At 36.1% G+C, this 24,611-nt stretch overlaps 1 protein-coding gene across 1 annotated transcript in view; it reads left to right on the forward strand.

Moving 5' to 3' along the window:
• The first annotated feature begins 21,410 nt into the window (after nucleotides 1–21,410).
• LOC109678577 (olfactory receptor 7G2-like) overlaps nucleotides 21,411–24,611 on the forward strand; it is a 29,139-nt gene continuing 25,938 nt past the window's right edge. The window contains exons 1-2 of the mRNA XM_074053300.1: nucleotides 21,411–21,416; nucleotides 22,899–23,084. Of these exons, the coding sequence (XP_073909401.1) occupies nucleotides 21,411–21,416; nucleotides 22,899–23,084 (192 nt within the window). The remainder of the gene's footprint in view (nucleotides 21,417–22,898; nucleotides 23,085–24,611) is intronic.

Genomic DNA, 24,611 nt, shown 5'->3' on the forward strand with positions numbered 1-24,611 from the left:
CAATCCTCTCTCTGTCTCTCTAATGTCTGTTCAGCTTACTGTAGATTAGTACACTAAAGCCCCCTGTTTATACCTTTGAAATCCTCTTGTCTGACACCTTGTTCTGTTTTCTCCCTCCAGACTGTGTATTTGTTTTTCCCATTTCTTTAACTTCTTGCTTTCCATCTCAGCACACGCTTCCATTCTAAATATTACCATTGTTATTATTACAAGCTAGAAAATATTTAATTACACACAGTACAGGGACAGTAACAACACCAAAGACAATGACAGGAAGACAGAAAAAACAGGGAAACCAGTTTCCCCACAGCAAAAAATGAGTACAGGAACCAGAGGGGAATGAACAAAAAAGGTACTCAGATCCAGAATCCAACAAAATGAAGATAAACTATGCCAAAGGACCCAATGAAGCCCACAAGAATAATTTAAAAGAAGACATACTACAGGTACTCAATGAGAATTTTATAGAGATGATACTGGATAGGGTCAACCAAAATGTACAGGAGGCACTCAAGAAATTCCAAGACAACAAAAATAGAGAAATTGACAAAACAAAGGAAGAAATAAAGGAAACCATGGAAGCACTGTATAAACACCAAAGTGAAAGAGAGAACACTATGAATAAACAGATAAATGAACTCAGGATAAAAATAGACAACATTAAAGAGGAAAACAGCCAGGATATGGAAAACCTCAGAAAAAAGAACGAAACAGAACTGCAAAACAAAATGGAAGGCCAATCCAGCAGAATAGAACAAACAGAAGACAGAATCTCAGACCTTGAAGATGAAATGGTAATTAAAGGAAAAACCAATGAACTATTAATTAAACAACTCAAGACCTGTGAAAAGAAAATGCAAGAACTCACCGACTCCATCAAAAGACCAAACTTGAGAATCCTAGGGATCAAAGAAGGAGAAGAGGTGCAAGCAAAGGGAATGCATAATATATATAACAAAATAATAACAGAAAATTTCCCAAATCTAGAGAAAGATATTCCCATACAGATGCAAGAGACCTCCAGGACACCAAACAGACCAGATCAAAATAGAACTACCCCACGACATATCATCATTAAAATAACAAGTTCAGAAACTAAGGAAAGAATATTGAAGGCTGTAAGAGAGAAAAAACAAGTAACACACAAAGGTATACCCATCAAAATCACAGCAGACTTCTCAACAGAAACATTAAAAGCAAGAAGAGCGTGGGGTGAGATCTTCCGGGCACTGAATGAAAATAACTTCAACCCCAGGATACTCTACCCAGCAAAGGTATCATTCAAAATAGATGGAGCAATAAAAGTCTTCCATGATAAGCAGAAACTAAAACAATATGTGACCACAATGTAACGACTACAAAGGATTCTTCAAGGTATTCTGCACAGAGAAAGGGAAACCCAACTTAACCATGAAAAGACAGGCAGCACCAAACCACAGGAAAAGAAAAAGCAAGACAGTAGAGAGTAACCTCAACTTAGGTACACACAATCAAACCTTCAAACAACTAAGACAACTAAATGACAGGAATCACCACATATCTATCAGTACTAATGCTTAATGTTAACGGACTTAATTCACCCATCAGAAGGCACCACTTGATGAAATAGATTAAAAAGGAAGATCCAACAATTTGTTGCTTACAGGAGACTCATCTCACTGACAGAAATAAGCATTGGTGAAGGATGAAAGGCTGGAAGAAGATTTACCATGCCAATGGCCCCCGAAAACTGGCAGGAGCAGCAATACTTATTTCTGACAAGGTAGACTTCAAACCTACATTGATCAAACGAGATAAAGAAGAACATTCCATAATAATAAAAGGGGAAATAGACTAAAAGGAAATAATAATTATCAACCTGTATGCACCCAATTTTATCAAACACATGCTGAAACACCTTAAAGAATATATAAACGTCAACACAGTGGTTGTGGGAGACTTTAACACCCCATTATCATCAATAGATAGGTCATCCAAACAAAAAATCAATAAAGAATTCCAAGATCTAAAATATGCAATAAATCAAATGGACCTAGTTGATGTCTACAGAACATTTCATCCAACTTCTACACAATATACATTCTTCTCAGCAGCCCATGGAACCTTCTCCAGAGTAGATCATATTCTAGGTCACAAAGCAAGTCTCAGCAAGTATAAGAAAATAGAAATTATACCGTGAATACTATCTGATCACAATGCAGTAAAAGTAGAGCTCAACAACAAAAGTAAAGAAAAAAAACATGCAAACAGCTCGAAACTATATAACTCATTACTTAATGAAGAATGGATGATCAATGAAATAAAAGCAGAAATTAAAAAGTTCCTGGAAGTCAATGAAAATGAAAACACAACCTACCAGAACCTATGGGACACAGCTAAGGCAGTCCTGAGAGGAAAGTTTATAGCCATGAGTGCATATATTAAAAAGATTGAAAGATCACAAATCAATGACCTAATGATACATCTCAAACTCCTAGAAACACAAGAACAAGGAAATCCCAAAACAAATAGAAGGAGAAAAATAATAAAAATAAGAGTTGAAATCAATGAAATAGAAACCAAAAAAACCATACAAAGAATTAATGAAACAAAAAGTTGGTTCTTTGAAAAAATGAACAAGATCAATAGACCCCTGGCAAGCCTGACTACAATGAGGAGAGAAAAAACCTAAATTAGTACAATCAAGAATGCAAAAGGGGAGATAACAACAAACACCATGGAAGTCCAGGAAATCATCAGAGACTACTTTGAGAACCTATATTCAAATAAGTTTGAAAATCTAAAAGAAATGGACAGATTTATAGATACATATGACCATCCAAAACTGAACCAAGAGGAAATTAATCACTTGAATAGATCTATAAACAAAATGAAATTGAAGCAGCAATCAAGAGTCTCCCCAAAAAGAAAAGTCCAGGACCTGATGGATTCTCTGCTGAATTCTATCAGACCTTTAAAGAAGAACTGATACCAACCCTCCTTAAACTGTTCCATGAAATAGAAAGGGAAGGAAAACTGCCAAACACATTTTATGAAGCTAATATTACACTTATCCCAAAACCAGCCAAGACACCTCCAAAAAGGAGAACTATAGGCCAATCTCCTTAATGAACACTGACTCAAAAATCCTCAACAAAATAATAGCAAACCGAATTCAACAACACATCAAAAAGATTATTCACCACGTCCAAGTAAGCTTCATCACAGGGATGCAGGGGTGGTTCAACATACAAAAATCAATAAACGTAATAAACCACATTAACAGAAGCAAAGACAAAAACCACTTGATCATTTCAATAGATGCAGAAAAAGCCTTTGATAAGATCCAACACCATTTCATGATAAAAGCTCTAAGAAAACTAGGAATAGAAGGAAAGTTCCTCAACATTATAAAAGCTATATATGACAAACCTACAGCCAGCGTTATACTTAATGGAGAAAAACTGAAACCATTCCCTCTAAAATCAGGAACCAGACAAAGATGCCCACTATCTCCACTCCTATTCAACATAGTACTGGAATTCCTAGCCAGAGCAATTAGGCACGAATGAGGAATAAAAGGAATACAAATAGGTAAAGAAACTGTCCAAATATCCCTATTTACAGACAACATGATCATGTACCTTAAAGACTCAAAATACTCTACTCATGAGCTTCTAGACATCATCAATAGCTATAGTAAGGTAGCAGGATATAAAATCAACATAGAAAAATCATTAGCATTTCTATACACTAACAATGAGCAAACTGAAAAAGAATGTATGGAAACAATTCCATTTACAATGGCCTCATAAAAAATCAAATACCTAGGTGTAAACCTAACAAAACATGTGTAAGGGAAACTATACAGTTCTGAAGAAAGAGATTGAGGAAGACTATAGAAAGTGGAGAGATCTCCCATTCTCTTAGATTGGTAGAATCAATATAGTAAAAATGTCGATACTCCCAAAAGTAATCTACATGTTTAACACAATTCCCATCAAAATTCCAATGACATTCATTAAAGAGATAAAAAAAATCTACCGTGAAATTTATATGGAAACAGAGGAAGCCACGAATAGCCAAGGCAATACTCAGTCAAAAGTACAATTCAGGAGGTATCACAATACCTGACTTCAAACAATATTACAAAGCAATAACAATAAAAACAGCATGGTACTGGCACAAAAACAGACATGAAGACCAGTGGAACAGAATAGAAGACCCAGATAAGAAGCCACACAACTATAACCAACTTGTCTTTGACAAAGGAGCTAAAAATATACGATGGAGAAATAGCAGCCTCTTCAACAAAAACTGCTGGGAAAACTGGTTAGCAGTCTGCAAAAAACTGAAACTAGATCCATGTATATCACCCTATACAAATATTAACTCAAAATGGATCAAGGATCTTAATATCAGAACACAAACTCTAAGTTGATACAGGAAAGAGTAGGAAATACTCGAGGTAGTAGGTATAGGTAAGAACTTTCTCAATGAAACCCCAGCAGCACAGCAACTAAGAGATAGCATAGATAAATGGGACCTCATAAAACTAAAAAGCTTCTGTTCATCAAAAGAAATGGTCTCTAAACTGAAGAGAACACCCACAGAGTGGGAGAAAATATTTGCCAACTATACATCAGACAAAGGACTGATAACCAGAATATATAGGGAACTTAAGAAACTAAATTCTCCCAAAACTAATGAACCAATAAAGAAATGGGCAAGTGAACTAAACAGAACTTTCTCAAAAGAAGAAATTCAAATGGTCAGAAAACACATGAAAAAATGCTCACCATCTCTAGCAATAAAGGAAATGCAAATTAAAACCACACTAAGATTCCACCTCACCCTGTTAGAATAGTCATCATCAGCAACACCACAAACAACAGGTGTTGGTGAGGATGCAGGGAAAAAGGAACCCTCTTACACTGTTCCTGGGAATGTAAACTAGGACAACCACTCTGGAAAAAAATTTGGAGGCTACTTAAAAAGCTAGACATTGATCTACCATTTGATCCAGCAATACCACTCTTGGGGATATACTCAAAAGACTGTGACACATGTTACTCCAGAGGCACCTGCACACCCTTGTTTATTGCGGCACTATTCACAATAGCCAAGTTATAGAAACAGCCAAGATGCCCCACCACTGATGAATGGATTAAGAAAATGTGGTATCTATACACAATGGAATTTTTTGCAGCCATGAAAAAGAACAAAATGTTATCATTCATTGGTAAACAAATGGAATTGGAGAACATCATTCTGAGTGAGGTTAGCCTGGCCCAAAAGACCAAATATCATATGTTCTCCCTCATATGTGGACATTAGATCAAGGGCAAACACAACAAGGGGATTGGACTTTGAGCACATGATAAAAGCTTTAGCACACAAGTGAGGGGTGAGGATAGGTAAGACACCTAAAAAATTAGTTAGCATTTGTTGCCCTTAATGCAGAGAAACTAAAGCAGATATCTTAAAAGCAACTGAGGTTAATATGAAAAGGGGACCAGGTACTAGAGAAAAGGTTAGATCAAAAAGAATTAACCTATAAGGTAACACACACACACACACACACACACACACACACACACAGGAAATTAATGTGAGTCAACTCCCTGCATAGCTATCCTTATCTCAACCAGCAAAAACCCTTGTTCCTTCCTATTATGGCTTATACTCTCTCTATAACAAAATTAGGAATAAGGCCAAAATAGTTTCTGGTGTGTATTGAGGGGGTAGGGGGGAGAGGGAGGGGTCTGAGTGGGTGGTAAGGGAGGGAGTGGGGGCAGGGGGGAGAAATGACCCAAGCCTTGTATGCACATATGAATAATAAAAAAAAGAATGAATTTATGCTATTTTCTGTAAAGTGGATGGAATGGTAAATCTTCATGTTAAGTGAATTAAGTCAGTCCCACACTGTCAAGTATTACAAATTATCAATCATTTGTTTGAGTTAAGGGAAAAACACGAGCAAAAACAGATAAAAATTAGGAAAATATTATTTGTATTACTAGGGAAGTGGAAGACTGGTAAAAGAGTAGGGTACAGGAGTATGACAGAGTAAAGGAAGGTGGGTATGATCAAAATGCATTGTATAAACCTATGGAAACAGCATACCCTGTACTATGTACAATATATGTGTATACCAAAAATTCGTATTAGACAAGTATAGAGGTGTATTTCTTTAATGCCATCAGTTGAGAGGCTTAGGGAACAAATCATAAGTTTGAAGTCATTCTGGGCTACATAGTGTAAATCTGTCATAAATACCACTACCAACAAAAATAGGTGAAATCTGGAATCAGAAAATGTTACATTAAAGATCTGAACTCCACCGCAGTCTTATCAGAAGCTAACAGAATGGTGAAATCAGTTTATTATAGAATACTTTTTATAGGGGAGAATTCATACCCACGTGTGGGAAAATCTGTGGAATTTGGAAAACACAGTAAAACATGAATGTAATGAGATCTTACTATGAATTGTCTCAAAGGTAAAAGTGAATATCTTAGGAATAGTTATGCTTGTAGAATGTTTAAGGGAAGAAGATAAGAAGGGAATGAGAAAAGGAGAGCAAAGAAGAAAAATTTGTTAAAAAAAGAAAGAAAGAAAAAGAAAAACTGCTTGATTTCACCCAGAAATTTGGGGGTAAACTTCACTTCATTTTAAAGAGCTAATTTAATAATTCTCCATATTTTCACAGGATATTGGGTGTTAAAAGTAGGAAACATATTCCTATGAAGAATGCTTGTGGTAATGAGACCAAAGACTTTTGCATAAAAGAAGCATTACCTCTAAAAGGAGAGGCAACAGTGGGATTCCTGACATGAGCAATGTTGTTGAGTAAAGTGGTTACAAGTCCACACTATTTGCAATGTATTACACTGAGGGCTCAAATATCAAAGTTCCTTCTTAGCCAGAGATGCATTGTCATTTCTTCTGCAAGGCTGCTCACATCCCACAGATCACAGCAGGAAAGAATTCCTGATGATCTTATTCTGAGAAGCCACCTGAATCACATTCTATTCCTATCACATTTCACCTGTCCTCCATGGTCTTAAGATCTGACTCAAAGAGAGCTGGATGAATTCCCTTTACACAAAATTCCCACTTGTTAAGAGTTAGACATTACTTCTAATGGACTAGAGAACCAGACTACTGTGAAGACCCCAGAAAGTCAAAAATGCACTGATGCAGAGAGTGTACCATAGGTTCAAGTCAAACAAGTCACTCTAAAAAATTTTCTCTTCATTTAAGTCCCTTTGAAGAATGACACTGCAGCTATCAAAAGAAAAATGTGGCAAAGAAAGCAGCCAATTTATGGTTATCTTTGAGGATTTTATGGGACTCCTTAAAATCTGCTATTTGAACAAACATACCTAAAGGAAACCAGTGACCAATTGACTCAATCTACCAACCACAACCTCTGAGAGGTACACAAAAAACACTGCACTCTTTTGCATCATTTCTGTAAGTCTAAAATTAGTTCAAAATAATGTTTAAATACTTTAAAAAATCAAAGTCCATTCCAGTACATATTTGACAATATGGCCAATATAAAAAAGGCATTTTAACATATTGCCAAGATCATGATAGTGTAAATTGGTTTAACTGCTTTGGAACAAGTTAGGGAAGCACTGAATAAATACACCCAAACATGCTCCATATCATGTAAAATTTCGTCATCAATATATATCCAAGGCTCCCCGCCTCCTGAGCCACCAACATGGCTGTGAGTTCAGATGGAGCAGTGGCCACAGCTGACCCAGACCAGAGTGAGTGCTGGAGAATACTGGTGTGGAGCTGGTGAGTGCAGGGAGGCTGTGGAGATGGCGAGGTCCAGGAGCTGTCAGAGTGGCCTGGGACCAGGAGCTGCAGAACTACTTTTGGGTGCTATGAACACTGCTCGTGTTCTTCTCTGACAGCACCATGGACCTGTAGCTGAAGGCCTCCTACTACTTGCAGGATCTGCACACCTACTTTGGCCTCACGTTGCTGTTCATGCTCCTTCCCTCACTGGTCATGACGCTGCTTAGCTTCTGTTCATTCATCTGTGACTACTCAGAGCCCACAGGGACCCAGGGACTCAGTGTCAGCTCCATGGGCAGAGGCACCAGAGACACCATCATCAGCACCAAGGACAGTGCCAGAGCCTTTAGGACAAAAGAAGGCAGCCCTGAGCTGCTGCTTCTGCATCTGGCTGATAAAGACCCTCGTCCACCTTCTGCAGCTTGAGCAGGTCTGGAGGTAGGACACGAACAGGTGAAGGGAGCCATATCCTAGGAGAGGGGGTGATGAGGAGCTGCCTGTGTCCCAATCCTTCTCTGACTTTTCCAAGCACCCCTTCAGCCCCATCCTATTGCAGCTCTGATTTCTTCTGTCAGCTCCTCCTGACCTGTGCCTCTAAAATTTATCTGACCCCAAAGGCTTTCACTCTGATTTGGCCATTTTGAGAAGAGGAGATGGGGTAAGAAGGGAGAGAAGGAGATCCTCAGGGCTGTGTCAGTGAGAAGGGCCTGGGTATTGTGAGGATAAGAGTAAGTCTTGAACATGATCAAAGGGCTCCTTGCAACTCTGACCCTCCTCTCTGTGAGAGTGCTGAGCCTGGACTTAGGAAAAATCTCAGAAGTTTTCCTTCCTCTCAAAGAATCTCAGTTCAAAATTGTAGTCCATGCCTAACCTCACAGGAGAGACAGGATTTGAGGCATATAAATGAGTATCCCACCTAAACTTCTTGGGTTTTTTTGAAAACATGTGCTGAACCCAGCCAGGAAGCTCTCTGACACTTTCTACTTCCTAAGGACACCCGCAGTGTGCTCCCCCTCCAAAACAGCAAAAAGGATTTGTAATCTTGTATCTGACAATAGATGACACTGGCTGCCCTTTAGTCCTAGGATGGTAAGCAACACTGAGGCTTTGTTCAAGCTGCACACTTACAGGATTATTCCTCTGCCAGGACTGAGGGTGCCTGCTAGACAGAGTTAAATGGAGAGAGGGGAAATTCTAAACCTAGGGCTCCTCTTGAATGTGAATTGCTCTGGTACCTTGGCTCTACCATGCAGAGATCGATTTAATTTATTTGCTGTGTGCTCTGAGGCAATCCTTCTCCTCCCTCCAAGCCTCAGGTTCCTCACCTGTGAAATGAGGGTGAATCTCCACTCTTCTCATTTCATTGGCTTACCATTACATTTTTCTTAGCTGTTGGGAAGGTCTGTGTAAGGACCCTGAAGACAGGAATATGTTTGGGGACTGTAATGGATTGTGATTATAGCAGATATCAGAGAAGCACCGAAAAAGCCACTTTAGTGATATAAAGGGTGGTTATTGCTGTGGTAATAAAAAATATACATCCAATAATGATCTGTACAAATTTGCATAAAACAGCATGCTCAAAATTTTTCATGGAAACACAACTTACAAAATATCTTTGGTCCATGTTTTGGACTTAGGGTCCACAACAATTAAATTAATAAATTGGCCATAGTAACACTGTAGAAAATAATGGAGCATGGAAATTAAGCCCCTGGTAACTGGAGCAGTGTATATGAACCTAAAAATTGCAATGTGGAGACGCAGAAGATGGTCATAAATACATATAGAATCAAGTATTAGAGAGCATATAAATATGAAAATATATCATTAAACATGCAATTTTTTCACTCTAAGTATGTCAAAATTGAGTCAGTTATTTCAAAAAACTATTAAAGAGTCTTAATATATAGACTACTTCCATTCCAGTGGTTATTATCTTTTTCATGACTATTGGTTAACACTAGCTAGTTATATTAAGTAAAAAATCATGGGCTTATACATTGCTGTACATATCTTAAAGGTACAAACAGTCTATTGCTATATGTACAGAATTAGAAGTAAAACTTATCCACCCATGATCCTGGTGCAAACAGGTCAGCAAAGATGATCTCTGAGAGGAAGCTTAGGTGTTTTTTCCTGGATGAAGAAGGAATGATGATGGAAGTGACTATAGGCTGAATCCTACAGTTTCTCTGTCTCTGGGTGGTAATGCTCCTAATTAGCCCAGCTATTTTACCATCATGCTGATCTCAGGAGTACATTTCCATAGAGACCAATTATATAGAAAGCAGAAATTGAGGTTGGCCAAGTATCTGATATAAAGTTGGCAGGCATCTGTTCCCCTACTATCAATTATTAAGACGTTTATTTTGATTATAACTTAAATTTAATTTTGATATTCATTAGCAAACTGGTGTGTATTTTTGACCAGAATAGGGGGGGAATTAACCCTTATATACTGCTGGTGGGAAGGTAAGCTAGTACAACCACTACAGGAAACAGTATAGAGGCTCCTTAGAAAACTAAAAATAGATCTTCCATACCACCCAGCAATACCACTCCTTGGGATATACCCAAAGGATTATGAGTCAGCTTAAAACAAAAGTACCTTTACATACATGTTACTGCAACACTATTCATCATAGCTAAATTCTGGAAACAGCCAAAATGCCCCACTACTGAGAAATGGATTAAGAAAATGTGGTATTTATGCACGATGGAATTTTACTCAGCCACAAAGAAGAATGAAATTTTATCATTTTCAGGTAAATGGATAGAACTGGAGGACATTATCTTAAGTGAAATTAGTGAGACTCAGAAGGCCAAAAGTTGTGTATTTTCTCTCATATGTGGAATACAGACCTAAACAGAAATGCAGCAGTATTGTGAAACAGTGGTCACATGAAAGGGAGGTTACACCCAGGAGTGGTAGGGTAAAAGAAGGAAACTAGGAACATGAATATGGGTTATAGGCTTTCTATACAAGACTGAATATAAAAAATCTTAAACCGGCTGAAATCACCATAAGAAAGTAACTAAGGATAAATGTAGATAATTAAAGGGGATATGTCAGTTCGAGGTAGAACACACATATGCATGGAAATATCACAAGGAATCTCCCTGTGTAGCTATCTTTATGTAAAACTAGGAAAATTTTCATGTTCTTATTTTTACCTTTTCTCTTCTGCAAAATCAGAGGGCAGAATAGGTCCTGACAAGAGCAAAGTGGTGGAACCAATGGGACAGGGGAAGTAGAGGGAAAATGGGGGTAGGAGGGTGAATATAGGGTAAAAAATGTGTACACATGTATGTAAATGCAAAAATGATACCTGTTGAAACTATTCCATGTATCTGGGGCAGGGTGATGAAGGAGAGATTTGGGGGATGTGAATTCAAGTATGATATAGTTGTACATTGTAAGAACCTTTGTAAATGCCACAATGTACCCTCACCAAGCACAAAAATAATTGAAAAAAATAAAGTTTCTATATCTGAGAAATATGGGTGAACATTATAGTTGACCACTGCCTGATGGATAGGAGTGGATTTACAACTGAAAATTTCAAAAATTCCTTAAGGGAAGAACTTATTCAAGCTCACTGTTATTTTGGAGGAGAATTTGTGACACTGTCCATGTGATCAAGCAGTATATATCAGTAAACTGCTTTTAAGAACGAATACTTAAGTGGAGAGTGCTGAAGGCAATTATGAACCTATGATGTGAGTAATCAGACACAATCCTGCACTAATTAAATTCACAAAATTATGGGAAGAGAATAATTGTGTATAATGAATATAGATACATTGAGGAGGAGTTATTATTATTTCAATAGTATAAGTTAGGTGTTTCATCTTGATATTTCCACACATGTGACAATATACTTTGATCAAATTTACACACTCTATTACACATTCTTTCTTTTGTTTGTATTCATTTTGGAAGATTATATTTTATTGTTTTATTTTATTATTGTGCAGGGTGGAGTTACCTTGTGGCCTTTACAAGTGTTCTTACAACACATCAATATATCATACTTGAATTCATCCTCTCCACTATTCTCCTTTAATACTCCTCCCCACATTCCCAGAACAATTTCAACAGGTGTCATTTTCCATTTACATACATGTACATGGTACTTTCACTATATTCACCCTCCCATATCCTTTTCCACATCTGCTCCTCCCACTTGTACCAACCCCCGCAAGCAGGACCTGTTCTGCCCTCCTGTTCTCCATTTTGGTCAAAGGAAAAAAAATCACATCTTTATTGCTTGTGACATTTTTATGTATATATGCATTATAACCCAAATTTGTTCAACTCCCATCCTTTTTCTTGTTTCTACATTAGTCCCCTTCTTATAGTGGTTTCAACAAGTTTAAAATTTCTATTCATTCTTGTATAAAGAGCACATGAGTCATAATCACTTCCTTTTTGGCAACACTGGGGTTAGAACTTAGGGACTTTTGCTTTCTCTGTAGGCCATGTTGTAGCTTAAGCTATTCCTCTAGCCCTTTTCTGTGTTTATTTTTAGGTAGGGTCTCCTGAAGTATTTTTCCATGACTGGATTCAAAATGTGATCCTCCTGATCTCTGCCTCCTGACTAGCTAGGACTACAGGCATGAGCCACGGGCATCTAATGTACTTTCTTAACTTCCTTTTTCCTCTTGAAAAATAGTACTTCATATGTTGCATTATGTTATTTTCATACATACAGGAGGTATGTTTCATATCTTCCTCCTAGCATCATGTGCTTTCTGTTCCCACTTCTCACTTCTTTCCCCCACCAGAGTCTTCCCTTGAAAATTATGCTGTGTCATTATTATTTTATTATTACCAGTAATTTTAGGTGTAGATTCTTCATATGAATGATAATATACAACGTTTTTCCACTTGTTTTTGGCTTATCTCAATATAATGAATTTTTATTAAAAGTATACGAGAACGACACTATTGTAAGAGTAGAGTAAGAGCTGTGGAGAAATTCTGTCATTTAGGAGACAATCATGTACATTGTATATCAGGATGTTAGATTTTGCCATTGTCTCTAATTAGGGAGTATATCCAGTTAGTAATATTGGGTTGTGAACAATATTGCATGAAATGTATTCTGAAAGCTTGAAAGTTATACAAGCACAAAGACTCTTTAGCCATCAAGATCTTCAGTCTCTGAACACTTGGATGGTGTTGAGAAAGTGGCAGTATACAAACAAGACCAAAAGGATATTATTCAGGTAGACTTATCTGTTGATGTCATTATTTTGATGTATACTTTTTACAATTATCTGTTCAATATAAAGTCAGTACCCTAAAGTTGACATGTCTCCTATATTATTCCAAAGCAGAAGAATGATACCAAAGATAATTTTTCAAAGATTTGAAAAACTGATGAAAGAAACAAAACTTATTAACAAGCTGAAACACACAATAAAAATACACAATCTCTTGACACAAATGTCTAGACTCCCTGTGCATATTCAGTAATAAGAAGATAAAGTACAAAAAGAAAAAGAACTTTGAAAAAAGTACCAATGATCAAATCTGCAGTTACTAGATTTGAAGAAGTTAATTCATTTAGTCAACACAAATGGCTTAGTAGGGAACTCATAGTTGTTATGTGTGAGGCCCTTGTTTTTTAAGATTATCACAATATGTGTTTGAGGAAATGAAGTAATTTATTTGAGGAAGGCTACATCCTTGTAACCAATAATTACAAGTATCTTTCATTTCCACAAGGAGACATCAAAGAAAATATTTAAACATCTTCATTAACAGTGGCAGAAAATCAGGTAGCAACATTTTATAGATATCAAAAAGGAAACCTATTGCTAACTGTCCCCAAATAGCATGCACAAACAGCACTGAAAATAGATAAATAGTTTCTAAATCACAAACATAAGATCACAAAGGGACAAGGATGCAATTACATCAAAGATATAAAATGCATTGATTGCCTTAGAGTTTATGTAGGTGAAGAAACAAATTTATGTAATAAATTATGTGGGGATAAAAAAGTATTTATAATGAGGTATTAAATTTCTATAAAATTACTCTAGCCACGAGTACAAGCACAATACCTCCAACAAATTATGTTTAAGATCCACTAAGATAATCTGGGACCAATTTGCCCTCTGAAAAATACTGTTGCACAACATGTAACATTTTCATTTTATCATGGAATATCATATTCAAAAGAGTGGCATGTAAGGATACACAAGGTTCCATTTGAGGACCTCCATTACAGAGATGTATTCTGTGTGACTCCACGTAAAGATATATTGCAATGGACTAAGGGAAGAGTACTCAATTTTCCTTCTCTCAATCTATTCCTATGTAACATACATAGATCTGATGCACCCATCTGACGATTCAGGAGAACAAGTCCCAGGAAGACGCCATTGTCTGTATCAATCAGTGAAGCCATAATATGTGAAAATATATATTGTCACTTTTGAACACCTAATACAATATACTATTTTTATTTTTTCTTGTCAGAATATTAGTTTTTGGGTTTCCTCAAGGATTCACTTTAGTATGTTGTATTTGTTTGACAAGTGTTCCACAACTTGATCCACTCACCCTAGTCTTTCTTATTTTAGTCTGATTTTCAGTTTGAATCTCTCCCTTTTTCTCAGGGGAGCCTCACATTACAGTCCTTCTATCTGTGCTTCTCAAGAAGCACAACACTCAGCATAAGAAATGACAGCAACTTTACTAATGCAGTAGCATTACCACACAAGCATCTCAAGCCACTGAGATGATATAATTATGGAAATAGTACAACTAATGAGCTGAGTAGCCTGGATACTAACATAACCACGTAAGGATGCTGTCTTCTAAGGAAGATCTCTGTAATTATTTAGTCAAATATGAAAGTTCAGTTTATTAGGCTCTCAGTAGGACTATCTGTGGGATGAAACCCATATTGCCTGCAAGCATGGGATAGGCTGAATCTAGTTTTCCCATATATTAACGGATTTGTTAAACCTTTCTCTAGCCTACCTACCTTACCAAATTACCTTCTTTTGACAAAGTTTGAAAACAATTCACTAAAAATATCAGCAAAAAGCAAAGACATTTCACCTAGAAGTATAAGGTGAAATATAATTAGAGATCATGTTCTTTTAAAAAAGTGTGCAATTTAAATTCCTTAATTGTTAGTTTCTAGAATTTTCCAATTCCTTTCCTTAACCACAGGGTAATTAAAACCATGAATATGGAAACTGCACATGAGGGGGAATCAATCAATTATTTTCATTGAATAAAGCAAATAAAGCCCAACACAAATTGAAATGAAAGCAAAATTAAGTTCAATTTGATATAGTATGAAATGGAGAGATGACCATAAAAGCTTTAAAAAGAGCCCATGTGAATGTTTAAGGAAATACAAGTTAAATCTACATTAGAGTTCAACCTCACTCTTGTTAGAATGGCTATTGTCAAGAATACAAAGAACAAATGTTGGCAAGAATATGGTGAAAAACGAACACTTATACACTGTTTGTAGAAATGCCAATTAGTACAGCTCCTATGCAATACAGCATAGAGGCTTCTAAAAAAACTAAAAATAAAACTGCCATTATGGTCCAGCAATACCACTCCTTCAGAAATTCCCAAAGGAAAGTAAGTCAGGTTACAAAAAAAGGCAACTGCATACACATTTACTGCAGGATTATTCACAACAGTTAAACTAGGACAGAGTCAAGGTGTTCCACCGCTGATGGATGATTTAAGAAAATATGATGTTTACATATAGTGGAATTTTATTTAGCCTTAAAGAAGAATGAAATTTTCTTGTCTGAAGGTAAATTGATGAACCTGAAGAATATCATCTTCAGTGAAGTTAGCTAGCTTCAGAAAGCCAAAGTCTCATGTTTTCTCTCACATATCAAATGTAGCCCTAACACAAATACAAGCAATATTATGAAAAACAGGTCATGCTATGAGGATGTCACTTATGAGAGATGGACAACAAAAGAAGGATGTTAAGGAGGTGAATATGTTGATGTACTTCCTATACAAAGATGAATATAGAATTTTTAAAGCTTTTGAAATCAACGTAAGAAGGAGTCTAAGATAGAAAGGAGAAACATAGAGGGGATGCACCAATTCACATTATAATACACACATACATGGAAATGTCAAAAGGAGACTGCTTCTATAGCTTTTTTAAACAAACAAAATATTATTTTGCTTTTTGTACAATAGAAAACTGGAGTGCAGGACAGGTCCAGCTATGGGGTTTGGTACCAATGTGGGGGGGATGTGAGGTGATGATGTAGGGGATGAATATGGTGCCAATATCCTATACACATGCATGTAAATAGAAAATGAATCCTGTTGAAACTATTGTAGGAATGGGGGGAAGGGAGATTAAGGAGAATAATGGAGGGGGTGAATTCAACTATGATGTATTGTAAGAATATTTGCAAATGTTTCAATGTACACCTAGCACAACAATAAGACAAATTTTAAAAACAAGCAAGTATTGATCCTTACTTGGGAAGACTATGTGAAGGAAAAATATATAAATGATCAACTAAATTTACATGGTTTAGCGTTATTCAATTTACCAGGGAATGATTCTGTCAGGATCAAAAAGTATGTTACTGGGTACAATAAGTTGTGTGTGCAAAATGAAAGGAAACAAGTAATTTATTACAAATCTAAATACTAAATATTATCAGCTCTTCCTTTCTTACCACATGAATGGACAACCTGATAAGCAAATGGTGACCTAAGAGAAAAATGACAAACTATCCATGGAAATATAATTCAAATTTCCTCTTGTTTCTCAAATCATAAGGGTTTTAAACAAAGCTTTCTATCTGTCATTTCATAGTGGAATCACTCACCCAATTGAATTTGTGAAACAAAATGAGGAGATATGCCTTGCACTCACTTAAACAGGAATTTTGGAGTATTCTCCTCTCTACTCTCTGCAGTTCATGTTGTCACTTGATCTGGGTGATCAGAGTGGGTTTTCTGAGTTCACATAATAAGATGGGGAATGATAGATACAAGTGGAGCAGTGAATGTACACTAAAATTACCAAAATACTGTGGAATCTTAGTCTTCAACAATCTGTGGATAATCCTGAGGACATTTGGAGCCAAAGGATTATATTCAATTTGTCATGGAAAAGTGAAGTAGGCAAATTGAGAGAATGTCCCATGCAATGGGAGAGTGATACCCAAGTGACCTCAACATGTGAAAAAAATGACAAAGAAACCAATTAGAAATGAACCAATGTCTCAGAAAAACCTAATTCTATTCAGAAATAGAAACATGCTATGAGAGTAGCATTTGTGAATTATTTCTGATTTTTCTCCCTCCTTTACCAACTCTGTGACATGAAAACCAAAATTCATTAGACTCACAATCTAAAGAGAAATTCAGCATATTTTGGATCTCTGTTCAAATCTATGAGGTTCCCAGAGAACAATCAATAATTTCTCTGAACTTGCAGCTCCCTAGAAAAAAATCTATTTTGAGGGCATAGTGGCTACAGTAATTATGCTGAATGGAGAAATGTTGAATGATTTTTCCTTAATATCAGAAAACATTAACATTATGTTATATTCAGAAAAACGTATTGGAAATTGAAAATACCATAAATTAATAGTGTATTTAATACTTTTATCCACTAAATATCCTCATTATCCCAACCTACATTAAAAGTACTCAGAAATCTTGTAATAGCCTGAGGTTGGGAAAAATCATCTAACAAAAATGTTTTTATTGTTGTGCTGGGCATACATTAGGCATTTACAAACATTCTTACAATAGATCAAATATAGCATACTTAAATTCACCTTTATTGCCCCCTCCTCCCATTCCCGGAAGAGTTTCAAAAGATCTCATTTTTTCATTTACATACATGTGTACACATTATTTGCATTATATTCAGCATCCTATACCCTTTCATCATTAAAAACCCTATAAAAAGATACAACATGAAAATGCAAGTTTCACAGATGTGGAAAAAATCCATATGTACTTGCAGAAGATGATTTTATGTATAGTTTGTACAATATTGAGAGAATACATAATAAATACTTAAACATACCAATTAAAATCTGTTTTATAATAAAGCTTTTAATATCTCATAGAACTTATCAAATGCATGTTGAATATTCTTTATTCAAAATGTTTGCAATCAGATACAGTTCATATTTTGGCGAGTTTTTTTTAAATATTTGTATGGATTTTACAGCTCAAGCATCCCTAACCAGAAAATTGATAATCTCAAAGGCTCTGAAATCCAAAAACTTTGAAATAAAATAATGGTCACGAATTTTCCAAATTCTAAGTAGCATTTCACTTGATGTGCTTTGCTCTTATAGCACTGTAAAATCATAGTTGAACAATCATTAGTTGGCAATATCTATACCTCAAAATAGTAAGAACATATTGAGAATGTAGATAAAGGATTAATTTTGTTTTTTCATTCTTACATCAGTTCGGAGTGTCCTGAAATTTTAAAGGAAATCATGAAGACCTAGACAAAATTGAGAACTTTGAAAATATCCAAGTTAATGAGGTCTAAAAGGCTATACAAATGACCATGACTGACCTGTGAAAGAAATCCCACTTCACTCAATGTTGACTAACTTTAGTACATCACTGAAGCAGGACGTATAAACTGAACTGTTATATGAATAAATGATGCAACAATACACCCATTTTAAAAGGCAATGTAGAAATACATTCCAAAATTCATCTTACTGATCATGGCATAGTTCAAAGATATAAAATTTGATACCTAAGAAGCCAGGTTGTTTTCTTAAGTGGTAGAACTAATTAATTTCACCACTCACTCTGGCACCCCATATAATTACAAAACATAATCACTTACCCATACAATCTTGAGGATATGAAATACACTTTCATTAAATTACATTTCCTTTCCTTATGAAATATAATGTCTCCTTATATATTATCTAAGTCACTCTAACTCTTTTGGAAAATATATTTTTATCATAATTCCAATGAAGGTTTTGTCTTGTCTTACATTATTAATGTTCTTTGTTGACCACAGTCAATCATTTTGCATTATACAGAGGGCCAAATCATTATTTATGTGTTTGTCTCTGTTTTAAAGGTACAAATTGTTCATTTTATTGTAGCACATACAATTTTCATCTTTTTTCAGACTCATAGAAGGATGCAAGTATAGTTCAAAGAACAACAATATTTCTGCCATTTCTCCACATTCAGTTTATCTACAATCCATGAATTTATAATAAAACTGTCATTTATGAGGTGATTTTTTTCTGGATTTTCTTTTGTCATCAGTGAGATTATTCCATACTTCCTACAGCTATGTCTTATGTCTTCATTATTGTGGTGTCTCACCCCCTCCACCAAATTGTTTGTTTTGGCAAATATCTCAATCCTTTTTTTGTTACAAAACTACTTTGCACCAAAGGAACAAGAAAATTGGTAGAAAGCTCCCATAATTTCAGAACATTATAGGTGATTTCAAGTGTTTATATGTATTAACACTATATTCATGTTTTGATATACAGTATATTATATATTTTCTATTATGAATATGGGATTGCTTATAGTGAAACTCTGTAAACTAGAATGTATAATTGAGTTCCATGATGGTATGAATTCTATTTTGTATTTTGACTATATTAAATACTGGGAATTGCAGGATATGCTAAATGCAACAATCAGAAAGTGTACCAAATTTCACTGATACATTCAGAAAATTATGCATCAAAATTTTTGGTTTCCTTTCATAAAGTATTTTCTACACTATCACATATGTAACTCCTATTTAAAGACTGGTTTAACATTAGTACTTATATTCATTGCATCTAGAGAGAAATCAGAGGCAGAAGTTTGAGGGAAAGGAAATGATATAAAAGGGTGAAGAGGCTCAAAGTGTTCTCTCTTTCTCTCTCTCTCTCTCTCTCTCTCTATATATATATATATATATATATATGTAAATGTATATAGGCATGTATATATTTGCATATAAATGTGTGTATGTATTATACACATAAAGACAGCATAATGAAATAATGTCATCCACCAAACACTGTTTGAAAACAGGTGAGGAGGGAGGGTGAATGAAATTACAATAGAGGAGTGAACTTATTCAAACTACATATACATATGTATAGAATTATGACAATAAAATCTCACTGTTTGCAACTACAAAGTAAATTTTTTAAATAATTAATAAGTAGATAGTCCTCATGTAACACAAGAGATAAAACAGAGCATACATATATAGATATTCTCAAAGTTCAATTTTGTTAATGTTTCTATTTCACAAAGTCATTCTTTGGATAGTGTCCTTTCTAAAGGTAAACTAACAGAGTTGGGTAAAATCCAGTAATGAGAAAATGTGTATCCACTTGAGACTTTATGAACAGAAAGAGGAGGTGTGAAGAATAAATGAGCAAATACATGACAAAACCCCTCTCAACAAATGCATCACAAAAATAGGGCTGTCAGAAGTATGGAACCTCAAATTTGTGCACTCAGTTCAATCTCCAATCCTAAAAAATAAATAAGTAAATACATACAGATATATATATATGTATATATATATATATATATATTTGCCTAAATAAATACATAAATAAATAAATAAATACACAAATAATAATATCAATCCATCAGTCAATCAATACATCAGCAGGATGGCGGCCCCCAATCAGAAACACTGTGCCTCCAATTTAGGCCCTCCATTCGGTCTCCAGTACCAAAAAATAAATAATCAAGTACATATGTACATACATACATACATGTGTAAAGAAATAAATACATACATAAATGACTAAACAAATAAACAAATACCTAATTTAAAATCAGTATATCAGTCAATCAGTACATCAGCAGGATGGCGGCCAAACACGGTAAACAAAAAACAAAAAGCCTTTCATCCACAGTTACAGCACCATTTTCAGGAAGCTCCTCTCCTGAAAATAGTAAGCACATCTATTCTTCTCCATAGTTTTCAGGGATTCTTAGAAAGTCCTCCAAATCCCTGGCCCTGCCCCACTTAGCACCATCTTTCTTAACCATCCAAGCACAAAAGGCCTCCAGTTACATGTGCATGGCAGATTGTACCATACTACTCACACTTTTTTTTAAGTTAGTCTCACTATTTCTTTGTTTTGCAGCTCTGAAGTTTGAACTGAGGCCCTAAGACTTGCTAGGTAGGTGCCCTTCCTGCTTCATCCACACCTCTGAACCTTTTTGTTGTGAAGTGTTTCTGGCAGATGGGGTCTCCTCACTATTTGGCCAGGACACACTTGGATCTATGATGGTCTTGTCATCTGCATTCTTACGAGCTGGGAAACAGGCCTGAGCCTGTGGCACCTGTTGAGTTATCCCACAATATCCCATGCCCTACTTCCAGGTTGCCTGGGAAATTGTCAAGGGGCATGACAGCATTTCTTCCCTAACAGGCAGGGCTTGAACTTGGCCCACTGGGACTTTAGTAGCCACCTCAGGGCCGGGAGTACAATTTCTCAGAAGGTCATGTCGCAGAAAGCCTTAAAATGCCAGAGCAGAGGGAAGCAGGGCTCTCCTGCCCCATGTCCAGCTGCAGCAACTTCCTGATCCTGGCCTCCCTTCAGCCGGAATGAAGGTAGGAGAGAAAAATGGCTGCAGAAGATGGCTGGTGCAGTAATTCAGGTCTTAGAGTGGCAGGCTTGTGATGGGGAGGTGAACAGTACGAGAGCAATGGTCACCTGAGGGAATAAAACAAAAAGCATTTTCATCTACCTGTACTCCAGTGGCTCACCCCTGATTTCTTAGAGAATTGGTACCCACAGATAAGGAGGAATGCACTGAAGACAACAGGCAGCCATACACTTGGAGATTCATCGTCTTAACAAACGTGTCACAAAAAAGAGGGTTATCAGAAATACAGTGCCTCAAACAGGCGCTGAGTTCAATCTCAGCCCCCCCGAAGTAGTAAATTAGTAAATAAATACAGACAGAAATGCATGCATAAATTAATAAAGTCATAGATACATACATGCATAAATGATTAAATAAATAAATACGTACCGGAAAAATCAATCCATCCATCAATCAATAGCAGAATGGAGGTCACCCATGAGATGTACAGTGCCTCAAATTTAGGCCTGAGTTCAATCTCCATTCCTGAAAAATTAATAAATAAATACATACACACACATATATTAATGTGTAATTTATAAATAAGTACATGCAAACATAATAAATAGATAAATGAACACATAAAAAAATAATTCCATCATCAATCAATACTTGGGCAGGATGGCAGTCACTCCTCTGAAGTATAGTGCCTCAAATTTGGTCCCAGAGTTCAATCTCCAGTCCCAAAAATTAAGAAATAAATACATACGTATACGTACAAACGAAGAAATAAATACATACATACATATATACATTCATACATAAGTGTCATGAACAAATACCTAAGTAAAAAAATCAATACATTGTTCAATCAATACATCAGCAGAATGGTTGCCACACACAGGCGAAAAAGAAAGCCTTCCATTCCAGTTGTAGCACCATTTTCAGGAAGCCCCTCTTCTGAAAAGGGTAAGCAAATCTATTCTTCCTCTTAGTTTTCAGGGATTCTTAGAAAGCCCTCTGGATCCCTGGCCCTGCTCCTCCTAGCCCCATCTTTCTCAACCATCCAAGGACACCAGGCCTCCGGATACATGTGCAGGGCAATTTGACCATACAATTCCCCACTTATTTTGTGTGCTAGTTTTCGTTTTTTGTGTTTGTTTTGACAGCCCTGAGGTTTGAACTGAGGCCCTCACGCTTGCTAGGGAGGTGCCCTTCCTGCTTGATCCATGCCTCTAGACCTTATTTTCAGGATGCGGTTTCTGGGAGATGGGGTCTCCTACCTATTTTGCCAGGGCAGTCTTGGATCCGGGAACGTCCTGACCTCTGCATCCTGAGAAGCTGGGACACAGTCTTCAGCCAGTGGCACTCGGTTGATTTATCCTACACTATCCCAGGCCCTCCTTCCCGGTGCCTGGGAAATTCTCACGGGGCATGGCAGCACTCTGAGAGGTTTGTTTCTCCCACAAGCTGCCATGCCGTACTTGGCCCACTTGAACATCAGTAGCTGCGGCAGGGCTGGGAGCAGAATTTGTCAGTCGGACAAGAAACCGAGATCCGTAGGGTGCCAGAGCAGCAGGCAGCTGAGCTCTTGTGCCCTGTGTCCAACTGCAGCAACTTTGATCTGGGCCTCCCTCCACCTGGTCCACCTCGCCCTAGCTGCCTTGCATCCCAGACTGATCTCCAGGCGGAGGTTGTCCTTCTCCAGCACCTTGTACCCATTTGTCTTCTTGCCATCCCCAGGAGAAAAAAAGCCTTTTATCCCACTGTTTTAGTGCCATTTTCAGCTCCTCTGTTCTGGATTTTTTTTAATGACTCAACAAATTGAATAATGAATACAGTTGAAATTCCAACAGATTATTGAGTCTGAACAAGTGATAAAAACTTTCCTAACAAAGAAAAGTGCATCACTGGATAGTTCAGTAATGAATTCTATCAAACTTTTAAAGAAGAACCAACAAATTATTCTCAAACTTTTACACAACTTTTAAAGAAGGAAATGCTACTAATTCTTCTAAAAAGGCAGCATAGTATAAGACTAAAACAAGAAAAAAAGAGAAATCTATAGGAAGTAATAATGATGAATATAAATATTGTCAAAAGTATTAGCAAATAGAATCCAACAAAATATCAAAAAAGATTACTGGCCATGATATAGTAGGATTTTTTTCCTTGGGAGACAAGGATAGATAATAAATGTAGTACAACACATTGAGAGGAAGAAGAATGAATAAAATAAAATGTTCATAAAATGAACTTGATAAAATTCAACATCACTTCACGATAAAAGTCTAAACAAATTAGTTATGAAAGGATTATACCTCAACATAATAAAAGATATGTATGACAAACACACAACATTATAAGGAACTGGGAAAGGCTGAAAGCATTTTCCTTTAAGATATGGAATAAGGTGAAAATTTCCACTGCCATGGTTTGTGTAAGTGTGCCATGAAGGCCCATGTCTTAAAGGCTTTGGACTCACTCTTTATTACCTTAAATAGTGGAGTCTATTGGGAAGTCTTCTGGTCATTAGGAAAATTCCCAGAAGTGAATATTGTAATATTGGGAGAAAATCAGATTATTTCTGTTTTCAGTTAACATGACTCCACATACAGAAAAAAAATATATTTCTGATAAATTTTAAGAACTTTTGTAAATTCCACAATGTTCCCTCACCCATCAAAACAATAAAAAATTTTAAAAAGCAAACAAACCCAAAACAAAAGTATGCTTGAAAAGAATTTTCATAACTGATTAAAAATAAATCACAATGAATGTTGCAGAATGTAAAATCATCCTAAATATTATTTATAATCTTAAAATTATAAATGTCTGCAGAATAAGTCAACATGTTATGAAATATGGTGATAAGCATTTGTAAATATTAAAGTCTATACTTACAAAGAATCTTAAAATGAATATCAAACTAGAGCATAATTTCCATCCTATTAAATAGTGGTTGAAATATGAACAAGTGTACCGAGCATATGAACATATGCATGTTGCAGGCTTTTGGTGATTTTGAAAGTGAATTAACATCTAAATTAAAATGTAGAATCATAATTTCACCTCAGATTCTTATATTTTGGTGGTACAGGGGTTTGAACTCAGGGCCTCATGCTTGCTAGGCAGGTGCTCTCCCACTCCAGTCACTCTACAGCCCTCAAGTCTTCTAAGAAGAAACATTTTGAAACAACTGTGTCACTATTGACTAAAA

This window comes from Castor canadensis, chromosome 14 (assembly GCF_047511655.1).
Source record: "Castor canadensis chromosome 14, mCasCan1.hap1v2, whole genome shotgun sequence".
Lineage (NCBI taxonomy): Eukaryota > Metazoa > Chordata > Mammalia > Rodentia > Castoridae > Castor > Castor canadensis.